This window comes from Colobus angolensis, unplaced genomic scaffold (genome assembly GCF_000951035.1).
Source record: "Colobus angolensis palliatus isolate OR3802 unplaced genomic scaffold, Cang.pa_1.0 Scaffold27, whole genome shotgun sequence".
NCBI classification, from domain to species: domain Eukaryota; kingdom Metazoa; phylum Chordata; class Mammalia; order Primates; family Cercopithecidae; genus Colobus; species Colobus angolensis.
The window spans coordinates 16,697,031-16,708,847 of NW_012115932.1; the positions used below are offsets into that span (position 1 = coordinate 16,697,031).

The window sequence follows — 11,817 nt, forward strand, 5'->3', positions numbered from 1 at the left end:
CTAGGATGGGAGGAGGAAAGGTAGGGGGAGAGGAAGAATCCCGCTTGACATTGAGCCACCTGGCTTTGTGACCAGATCCTTTGAAAGACCACCCCAGGATTCCCCAGGTCCTTCAAAGCAGAATGTCTTTAGAAATGAACCTCAAAGGTATCCGTTCCGGAAAAGCCAACGTTGCTCATAAGCAATGCCTTCATTTTCTGTGGCTGAGGGGAGGGGAAGTCCCTGAATCCTGGCTTGGATGTGCTTTGGAACTTCAGTAATGTATATCATCAGTAATAATATCATATGATTAATGACTTGTTACACACACACACTGTGCCAGGTAGTACTCCAGGGACTTCATCCACATTCTCTTTCAGCAGCTGTGTGAGTGGAGTTATGTCCCCGTTTTCCAGGCAAAAAGACAAGCTAGAGAAGTGACAGCTCTGCCCCATACCTCCCACCTAGGAAGTGCCAGAGCTGGGATTCAGGCTGCCATGGCCGTTTCTATTGACTGACCTGTCTTAGCTTTTGAATAAAAGTAGGGGAGGTATTTGGATGCTTTGCACAGAGAAAAGCAGCCAAATACCTCGACTACTAACCCCAAGAATCCAGGACTTTTAGAGGCGCTCTGTGGCCCAGAGGTGGCTGCGGGAGGTCCTTGTAGATTTGGAGGGATTTGATGGGGATGGAGAAGTGATTTGGCCCCTGGCTGGCTGTCGTGACAAGCTCTTGGTGTTGGCCCCTCTGACAGTGAAACAGCTCTAGTGCTTCACCACACACGCACTAAACTTTGGTTTGCTTATCTGTGGCATGGGTATGGTGACTGCTGTGGCAAAGAGATTAGGGCCGGTTAGGGCTGGTCGCCCTTTGGTGTAGCCTGGAACCTTCTTACCAATAACCAGTCCAATTAAGATGGAATTTCAAATGAAAATGATTGTTAAATAAAGACCAATCGGGGCCCGCAGGAGTTCGGAGGAGGCTAACCGTGCTGCCTGTCTCTTTCCACAGACCCGAGCCCACCGGCGCGCCTCCTGGCCACCCGGCCGTGCTGTGGCCCCGGTCCCGAGCGGCGCCCGGTCCTGGGCGAGGCGCCGCGCTTCCACGCGCAGGCCAAGGGCAAGAACGTGCGGCTGGACGGCCACTCGCGCCGGGCCACGCGGCGCAACAGCTTCTGCAACGGCGTCACGTTCACGCAGAGGCCCATCCGGCTGTACGAGCAGGTGCGGCTGCGCCTAGTGGCCGTGCGCCCGGGCTGGAGCGGCGCGCTGCGCTTCGGCTTCACTGCGCACGATCCGTCGCTCATGAGCGCCCAGGACATCCCCAAGTACGCCTGCCCCGACCTGGTCACGCGGCCCGGCTACTGGGCCAAGGCACTGCCCGAGAACCTGGCGCTGCGCGACACGGTGCTGGCCTACTGGGCGGACCGCCACGGCCGCGTGTTCTACAGCGTGAACGACGGCGAGCCGGTGCTCTTCCACTGCGGCGTGGCCGTGGGCGGCCCGCTCTGGGCGCTCATTGACGTCTACGGCATCACGGACGAGGTGCAGCTTCTGGGTAGGTCGCGGGCGCGGCGCCCCCTGGGGACCTGGCAGCGGTACCCTTGCTCGTGGGTGTGTGTTTCATTAGTAGCCACAGTCACGGAAGCCTCCTTTTGCCAGGCGTGGCACTAAGCGCTTTACGCCTTTTAACTCATTTATTTCTCACAACAACCTACCCTCCCGTTTTACAGATGCGAAAACTGAGGCATGAAGAGGTTAAATTATTTGTGCTGCAAAGCCAGGATTGGGACCCACATGGCTTGAACCCATGCTCTGGCCCAGGTTCATTCATTCACTCATTCCTTCATTTCCTAGTTTATTTGTTCATTCATTCTTTCACTCATTCATTTACTCATTCGCACATGTATTCATTTGCTCGCTCCTTCGCCCATTCATTCACACACTTCCATTTGCTCATTTAGTCGTTCATTCACCCACTCAGCATCAAACTTAGGCTCTGATCATAAACACCCGTGGAGTACCTCCACGGCACGTGCAGAGAGTAGTTAGGTGTGGCAAACCCTGGCCCACATTAAGGGGCTTGGGGTGCTGGGGAGGCTGACAGGTGTGAGCCCGATTCTCACGGAGGAGGCAGCCGCTAATGCCCAAATCCTGATGGTGAGAATTCATGGGAGTAGAAGTTTGCTGCCTGTATCTCAAGAGCTTTTTTAAAAAATTGTAAAATTCACATAATAGAACAGCAACCATTTTTAAGTGTACAACTGAGTGGCATATAGTTGGCAACCATCACCTCTATCCAGCTCTAAAACATGTCATTACCCCAAAGGGAAACCCTACCCGTTAAGCAGCCACTCACTATTCTCCCCTCGTTCCAGCCCGGGCAACCACTCATCTGCTTTCTGTTTGAAACCTTAGCGCTTGAACCTACAGATTGCACCGGAACCAGCCCAGCCTCGACCTCTTGGGGAGTAAAGGGAGAGCAGGTTTGTCAGGGAATCTGGACACAGCTCTTGGTATAGCTTACATGCATTGCTGAAATGCATGGATCTAAAGGTTTGCAGATGTTGACAGACTGATAAACCTGTCCATAACCCCAGAGGTGATCCTTCTGAGTCAAGCCTTCTCTTCTCCAGAGGTAGCCACTCTTCTGATTTTTCACCATAGGTTAGTTTTGCCTGTTTTTGAACTTCACGTGAATGGAATCACACAGTATTTACCCATTGGTATCTGGCTTCTTTATCTCGGCATCATATTTTTCAGATTCATCCACATTGTTGCTGTATCAGTAGTTTGTTCATTTTTATTGCTAAGTGTGCTAAGCAGTATCCCATGAGCTGGATGACCAGAGTTGGTATATCTGAATGTTTGGGCTATTTCTGGCTTTTCAGCTGCATCTTGTGGGAGAACCCTGGCCTGGGCTTCTTGCTTCTCTACCTCATCCCCTTCATTACCCCACCATTAGGCAAGGAGGAAAGATTCATGCATCCAAGCTATGCCCCAACCCACAGAAGTAGGGAGACAGTGGAACATCTGAGTAGTCGAGAGCAGGGTGTTGGATCACATAGACCTCTGTTCTGGAAGTGACTCTCCATTTGCCAGCTGTGTGGCCTTGGCCAGGTGACTGAACCTCTCTGTGCCTCAGTTTTGTTTTTTTTTTTTTTCATCTGCAAAATGGACTCATGATAGCACCCACACCATGGGATTATTGATAAGGTTACATGAGATGATGTCTGAAAGGGATGCAGCACAATTCCTGGCACAGAGAAGGCACTCAAGAAATTACAGTTAAGAAATAAGAAGCTCTGCCCATTTGCAAGTGAGCCAGAGCATGTGTCCAAATTCCAGGCTTAGACAAGATTGTGAAGTACTACCCACCCTCCAAGCTGGAGCCTTACTTGGGCATTTTAACTGTGTCCCCTCATGCTCTTTTCCATGAAAACCTTTGTTATTTCACCTCCAGGAGATACAGGTTTCTGAAACCTAGATTTCCCATCATCTTTTTTGGAGCTCTTTGTTCCTATCCAGCAGGGAAGCAATCCCACCTCATTCACCTGCTCATTCACAGCCCATGTCTCTGAGTAACAGCCAAGAAATCATAGCCACTCCATAATCAGCTCAAGTGGATTCGGATTTTTAAAAAAAATACAAATTGGAAGCAGCCTCTAATGACTTAATGAGACTGCATAAATCTGTGAGGTGAACTCTCCCCCTCCCCACTCTATTTCCTTATTCAGCAAACCATTATTGAACTCCTACAACATTCTAGGAAGGGAGAGGTAGAGTCTGCTGGAACGTCAGCGTGACATGGCAGACGTGAGCCTCAGCTTCCCTTATCTACAAGTCGTCCCTGAGCTGTGCTCATTGATGGACAGTACCTGGCACAGGTGCCACAGGACAATGATCACAGAATTATTCTGTCCTTTTTTTTTTTCTCTGCCTCATATGATCTGCAGGAAACACAAACATATATAAAAGACGAAAATGGTACTAGAAGGAATTTCATCCATGGGTGATAAAATCATGGGTGAATTTTACTTCCTTATATCTCTGAGTCACCTTTTAAAAATACATATATGTAAAGAGCTTGTATTGCTTTTACAGTCAGAAAGAGCAATAAGGTTTATTGTCCTTTCTGAAGGTTATATGAGATAACAGAGGGGAAGTTTCTGACACGTGATTGAGGCTCAGTGAATGTTTATTTTCTTCCCAGAGGAAAAGCAAGTTGTCATTGGTTACATCTGGGTAAAAGGATTATGAGTGACTTTTTTTTTCCAAGATAACAATGATTTATAATCAGGAAAAATGTTATAGTAACATAAGAAGCTAAGCAGTCATGATTTTGTATGGTTTAAGTACAGGAGACAAATACCCTGCTATTTCCAGGACAGAATGAGGCACCATGAGAACATCAAAAATCCCACCCGAAATCTCCCAATACCTGGGAGGATTTGGCTTCCTGAAGGTGGTGTCCAAGGTATCCAATGGATACGTAAAGAGACAGCCAGTTTCTGTGCTGTCCTGAGCACTCTGAACTCCTTTCCATCGCAGGGAACAAGGGGCTGACATGGTTCCTTTAGAGCTTCCCAGTTGTAAATTCTAGAATTGAAAAACCCCTGAGACCCCTTCATTCCTCCCTCACCACAATCAGGTCGCACTGGATAAAGCCTGAAAACCAACAAACAAAAGTGGCATTTGGGTAAATAGGGTTGTCAAACCAAGCAAATACAAATATAGGACACCCAGTTACATTTGAATTTCAGATAAACAAGGAAAAAAAATTTTTTGGCACAGGGTTTCATTCTTGTCACTCAGGCTGGAGTGCAGTGCCATGAACACAGCTCACTGCAACCTCGACCTCCTGGGCCCAAAGAATCCTCCTGTCTCAGCCTCCCGAGTAGCCAGGACCACAGGCTCATGCCTGGCTAATTAGGAAAATTTTTTAGTACAAGCATATCCCATGCAATATTTGGGACATACTTATGCAAAAAAAAAAAAAGTGTTTATCAGAAATTCAAATGTGACTAGGTGCAGTGGCTCACGCCTGTAATCCCAGCACTTTGGGAGGCCGAGGCAGGTGGATCACCTGAGGTCAGGAGTTCGAGACCAGCCTGGCCAACATGGTGAAACCCCGTCTCTACTAAAAATGCAAAAATTAGCCAGGCCTGGTGGCAGGCACCTGTAATCCCAACTACTTGGGAGGCTGAAGCAGAAGAATCGCTTGAACCTGGGAGGCGGACGTTGCAGTGAGCCAAGATGGCACCACTGCACTCCAGCCTGGGTGACAGAGCAACACTCCATCTCAAAAAAATAAATTAAATTAAATAAAAACATGTAACTGAGCATCCTGCATTTCATCTGGCAATCCTTGTCTAGGAAGCATCCACCCCAGCTGTGGGGCTGGGGTGTGTTTTCTTTGCCCTCGATCTTGAGCCAAAGTCTCAGAAATAAAAAAGGGCTCGTAGGCCTCACATATTTTTTTTTGCCTGGTGGAACTGTGAGCCCAACCCAGTATCCTCCTGCATGGAGTCCAGCTGCAGCAGAGAGTGCTGCATCTATGGGCCAGACCCGGGGGTGCCCTTTCTAGATAAAGAATCCAGAGTTCTGAGAAGGAAAGTGACAAGCCGAGAACCACCAAGACGGTCAGTGGCAGAGCCAGGACTGGAAGACTGCTGCGGCAGTATTTAGTTCACATTGTGCTTACCTGGGGAGCTCTGACAATCCCACTTCCCAGGCTGCACCCAGACCAATTAAATCAGAACCTCTGGGGGTGGCACCCAGGAGTTAGGATTTCTTAAGGGCCCCCAGGTGCTGCCACGGTTGTGCTCACGATCCCCTTTACATCCCCTTTGCGTAGGTGTATATTCTCCTTTCCTTCCTTCCTCCTTGCTTGGGAACCTTGGGTGTCAAGTTCTTCGGACTCCTCTGTCCAGGGGATGGAATCACTGGGCCATGTAGACCCTGTCTCTTGCTTTAACTTTTTGCTTCATCCCCAATCCCCACTCCTTTTCATGCCTTCTCCTGACCAGACAGGCGTCACTCTGGAATGTATCTTTTGGAGTCTCACTCTGTTGCCCAGGCTGGAGAGCAGTGGCGCGATCTTGGCTCGCTGCAACCTCTGCCTCCCGGGTTCAAGCTATTCTTCTGCCTCAGCCTCCTGAGTAGCTGGGATTATAGGCACCTGCCACCATGCCCGGCTAATTTTTGTATTTTTAGTAGAGACAGGGTTTCTACTGGGTACCTGTTGGTCAGGTTGGTCTCAAGCTCCTGACCTCAGGTGATCCGCCTGCCTCGGCCTCCAAAAGTGCTGGGATTATAGGCATGAGCCACCGCGCCCGGCCAAATGTATCTTTTAAAAATAGGCAGATTTGTTTTATATGCATATATGGATGGTATTGTGCTAAGGATCTTATTCTGTTTTTCTTTTTCCACTCACCCTTTTTTAGGATGTATCTGTACTGTTGTATGCCTATCTGGTTCCTTTCTCCCTTGTGGCCCCTGCCCACTGATGGACACCTGGGTTACTACCAGTCCCCCAAGCCACACACACAGATAGTACTGTGGCGCGCATTGTCTCAGAGGGCTGCTCTATGCTTGTTTAATGTTCTCTGGGGTACAGATCAGGAGGGGCTTGTGGGTCCTGGAGTGAATGGGTCCATCCTGAGAGGCTTAGATTTTTTGAGATGCTCCTCAGGGCCAAAGAGAAGGGACTGAGCGCGGGAAAATTACTTTTCGTTGAATTTAGCAGTTCCTGGAGCCAGGAGAGGAAGCTTCTGCCGGGCCATGCACTCCTTTCCCTCTCCTCTCCCTGGCTCCAGGAAGCATTTATTAGAGGTGGAGTATCCCTTATCAGAAATGCTTATGATCAGAAGCATTTCAGATTTTAGACGTGTTTGCATTTTGGAATATTTGTATTATAGTTAACATTTCAGCATCACTAATCTGATATCCGAAAATCACTGCTGATGATTCTAGATTAGTGTTTTTCATGTTTTGTGCTCCAAAACTTCAGAGGTTATAGCATTTCACATTTCAGATTTTCAGATCAGAGATACTCAACTTATGTCTCTTTTCTGTGGAAGCCCTTTCCGGAGGTCCTCGAGTTCAGGCCCCGTGCTTTTTTGGGGCAGCCCTGCCCCTCTTGCTAGGCAGCTCCAGGGTGGTCAGTGTCAGCCCTGCCGTCCTTCCTCTGCCCAGTGGTGGAAAGCTGGTCAGATTGAACAAGCAATGCCAGTCGAGGGTCGTGGCATATCAGACCATATTGTCAGAAATCTTTGGTTGCAAGGGACAGAAACTCAGTTCAGTCTCGCTTAAGGAAAAAAAAAAAAAAAAAAGAAAGCATTAATGTCTTATGTGGCCGAAAATTCCTGGGAATGGTTGCCTTTAAGCCTGGTTCAATGCAGGGACCCAAAGAACAGCACCTGGAATACTTGTCTGCCTTCATTTCTCATTTTGCCATCTTCTCTGGTGGCCTCATCCTCAGCTGGACTGTCCCTTTGGGGTGGAGGAAAGGCCACCAGCATTTCCAGTCTTGCGTCTCACAAGCTTAACAAATCCAACAGAAGAGCTGCTTTCCTAGAAGGTGTGCCCATTGTCTCTAGATGTAGCCTCATGGATCAGGCCTGAGTCACACGCCTATCTCTGAACCCATCTCCATGGCCAGGGGGATGAGATGAAGTGATCGGCCAGGTTAAGGCCCCCCTCCCAACTCCTGAGGCAATGGGAGGTGGGGGTGGGGCAGTTCCCTCCAAAGAAAAGCTGGGTGCTGTTACGAGAAGAAGGGGAGTGGATGCCAGGCAGCCAGAAGCAACAGCCCTGCATGGGCCTTGGAAAAGAGTCATTTGCCCAGCTTGGAAGCACTGAGATCCGTTGTTAAAGATAGTTACTACGCACTTACTCTGTGCCAGGCACAATGCTGAGAGCTTGACATCTTTAATCTTCCCCACAGGCCACTGAGATGGGATGAGGGTCCCCACTTTGCAGGTGGGCAAACCGAGGTCACATCCAGAATTGGCCAGGGTCCAAACGAGGCCTGTGTCTGCAGTCCAGCCTTCTCTGGTTGGCAGAAGGGCATCTGGAAAACACGAGGTCAGTGGCCCGCAGACCCGGGTCCTGCCTCAGCACACCAAGGCCAATGTTCGCCATCTTCTTTTCTAGAACCCCAAGCCCTCTCCCTTGGTGCCCACCCCCTCGGCCTTCCCCCTGTGGCCATGGACAAGGAGCTCTGCTCCTGTCCCCTCCTGCCCGCTCATGGCCATGGTTCCTGTCATTTGTCCACTTCCTCCACCTCCCCAGAATCATCCCCGTGAGCACACGCAAGAGCCCCAGTGACGTCCATCTTTTCAAACACCCTCCACCAGCCCCCTCACCAGCCACAGTCCTGTCTCTCTGCCCTCCCTCCCTCAGAGCAGGTCTTTCTTAAGTGCTGGTTATGCCACCCTCTCCTTTTCCCTCTTAAGCTGTGCCCTGAGGGGTGCGTCCCAGCCCATCACTGACCTTCAGCCTGTCAGACCCAGAGCCTGCATCCTGGGCCTACTACCGGGCCCCTCACTTTCAGCCCAGGTGACCTCTCCTGGCTGCTTGAATGTTGCTGCTTGTGGCTCCTGGGCCTTCCCGAGCCCCTGCCGTTCCTCCTGCTTTCCTGGCCACCCTTCGCCCTGCCTGTCCTCACTATGTTGAAAGCCCCAGGGTTCTATCCTGGGCTCACTCTTTCCTTTTTACATTCTTAAATTGTGTCATACAATATGCAATGCATATTGGAAGGCATGTAAGAACAACTGTAGCATTCAACAGATTGTCATAAAGCCAGCCTGTTTCTATCTGCCCTTTCTCCAAGTCATCTGAGCCAATCATTGGACTTCACATCTAGGCTGTTGCCTCCCAAACCCATCTCCCCAGCCCTAACACCTCCCTTGAACCCCAGGCCTCCCACTCCTATCCAGCCTCTCCTCCTGCATCCGAGGGGCATCCCACACTGAACATGCTCAGACACAACTCTTGAATCCCCCACCTCCTGCTCCTCAGCCAGCCCCATTGGCAGTAAGTAGCACCACCCACTTGGTTGGCCATTGGAAGTAAGTGGCACCACCCACTTGGTTGACCACTGGCAGTAAGTGGCACCACCCACTTGGTTGGTTGGCCAGTAACCCAGGTGTCATTCTTGGTTCCTCTTTTCCTTGCCTTGGATCCATTCTGTCAGTGAGTCCTGTCATTTCTGTCTCTAGTACATGGCCCAAGTCAGTCCCGCAGAGACAGAGTGGTGATTGATGGATGGGTTCCTCTGTCTCCAGTTGTCCCTGCCTTCACTTTCATGTCTACACAAAGATGGTTTCTCTTGAGACATACATTCTGCTTTACTTCCAGCCCAGATATATTGGACCTAAGAGAGAAAGGGGAGGGGGAAAAAGGGAAGAGCTGGGCCCTGGAAGTGGCTCGGGAGAGTGGGAGGTCAGGGGCCTCCTTGTACTCAGCCTTCTTGTACCTGCCTGGAGATTGCTGCTGTGTATTGGTGCTCAGTGGGTATTCATGGCCGGGAGGTGGGGACATTAGGCCCACGGAGACTGAAACTCCGACTTTGGCCCGGTGCTGGGCAGCTCTCAGAGCTGAACGAGAACAGCAGCACTGGGAGGCAATATTGCTAGCCAGGGGCCTTGCTCTGGACTCAAAGCCTGGGCTGGAATCCCATCTGTCATGCCCAGGCTAAGTGGCCTTCAGTAGCTCACTCCACCTCTCAGAGCCTCAATGTTCCCCCACTGTGAAATGTGCCCACTTTACAGAGCCATATAGGATAGTGGTGAGGACTGAAGGGGACAATCGGTGTATGGAGCTGCGTCTAGTAGATGCTTAAGAACATGGTTATGTGTGTACTTGTTTCAGCCACGGGTAGAAGCTGGGCAGTCTGGACATGCTCCCTCGGTGCCTCTTGATGTTGCTGGATTTCTGCCTATAGCCGACTGGTTCTCCTTAGAAATGCCCCTTTGAGCAATGGATTCTGAAGTGTCTGGCCTAGGCCGGCGCTGTGCTGTCTTGGGCCTGTCTCAATCAAGGCCCATGCCCAAGAGGAACAAAGCTCCTTCCACAGAGAATAAGTGAGGCCATGTAACCTTTTCTGAGGGGCTGCCATGTGCCAGGTACCCAGCACAATGTCACATTCATTGTAACCCAGCCTTGTAGACACACCACACTTCCAGCACCTCAGAGTCTTCACATGTGCTGTTCTCTGTGCCTGGAGAACCTGCCCGGCCACCACTCTCTTATCTCCAGGTCGCAGCCCGTTGATCAGTCAGGGAGGCCTTTTCTGGCCTGCTTAGTCCCCGTTTTTACACCCTCAGAGAATCCCGGTTCTGTCACTCTCCAGCTCTGTGACATCTTGGAGCCTCAGAGTTCTCCCCACTGACACTTCCCCACATAGGACAGAGGCTCTTGGTGGCACTTGGCACAGTTTTCTGTAAGATAGCTTCATAGAGCCTTACTCTCCCGCTTGAAAGGGAGCTCCATAAGCACAGGAGCCACGCCTGTGTATCCACCTCTGTTCACCCAGCACACAGCAGCACTGGGCCCACAATAAGTGCTCTATTACATTTTTATGATCATAATTAATGTTTTGAGCACTTAGTGCCATGCTCTGTATTACTCTTCATGAAAGTAATTTCCATAACGTGGGGGTGTTTACCATTATCGCTCTATGTTATGCTGAGGGAGCTGAGGCTCTGGGAGGTGAAATGGCGTACCTAAGGTCACATAGCCAGGAAGAGCCAAAGCCAGGACTTGAACTTAAGTCTGCCTGTCTCCATAGGCCATGCTCTTAATAAGGATGCTGCACTGATGGGCTCTGGCGTGGAGCCGCTGGGGGACAGGAGGAGGAGAGTCAGGGGTGGGGGCAGAGACAGAGTGTTAGCAGGAGCAGGGCGAGTAAAGCCAGTGCCTTTAGGGGTGGGCGACTGTGAGTGGGGCAGGGAGCTCGGGAGAAGTGCATTGCACCGAGACTTCCAGAAACACATACTGTCTAAAATGCTTTTTCAAAAAAACTGCCTGTTTTGTTCTACCGTTATTTATACACCTTTTTTTCTGATTATAAGAATCAATTTATGTTCATTAGAGAAAAAGAGAAAACTGGAAAAATACAAGAAGCAAATTTCTACCCAGAGATAACCACTCACATTTTAATGTATTTCTATATTTTTCCTATGAATCCTACGTACACATTTTCTACAAAAGTAGAATTAAACCATGTGTTCAGTTTTGAATCTTTTGTTCATTTAATGTTATAGGTATTTTCCCATATTATTAAATATTAATTGAAAACTCGATTTTTAAAAATTTTCTTCTGATAAAAATTTGTAGCTGTAATAGTCTGTTCTCGCACTGCTATAAAGAACCACCTGAGACTGGATAATTTGTAAAGAAAAGAAGTTTAATTAGCTCATGGTTCCCCGGGCTGTACAGGAAGCATGGCTGGGGAGGCCTTAGGAAACTTAAAATCATGGCAGAAGACAAAAGGGAAGCAGGCATAGCTTACCGGGCCAGAGAGGGAGGAGGAGGGAGGAAGAGTGTGAAGCGGGAGGCGCTACACTTTTCAACCACCAGATCTTGTGAGAACTCACTGTCACAAGAACAGCAAGGGGAAAGTCCACCCCTATGAGCCAATCACCTCCAACACTAGGGATTACAATTTGACATGAGATTTGGGCGGGGACACAAATCCAAACCGCCATCAGTAGCGTACAAGTTTATTGTAGGAAAACTAGATAATACAGAAATATCTAAAGAAAAGCCTTTCATAATCTCACCCCGAGGTAATTACTATTAATATTTTCTTATGTCTCTCCAGCACTTGATT

The 11,817-nt window shown here is 49.4% G+C and overlaps 1 protein-coding gene across 1 annotated transcript in view; it reads left to right on the top strand.

Annotated features, from left to right (window-relative positions):
• The window catches only part of NEURL1B (neuralized E3 ubiquitin protein ligase 1B), a 49,634-nt gene that overhangs the window by 27,142 nt on the left and 10,675 nt on the right, over positions 1-11,817 (top strand). The window contains exon 3 of the mRNA XM_011947831.1: positions 991-1,536. Coding sequence (XP_011803221.1) covers positions 991-1,536 — 546 coding nt within the window. The remainder of the gene's footprint in view (positions 1-990; positions 1,537-11,817) is intronic.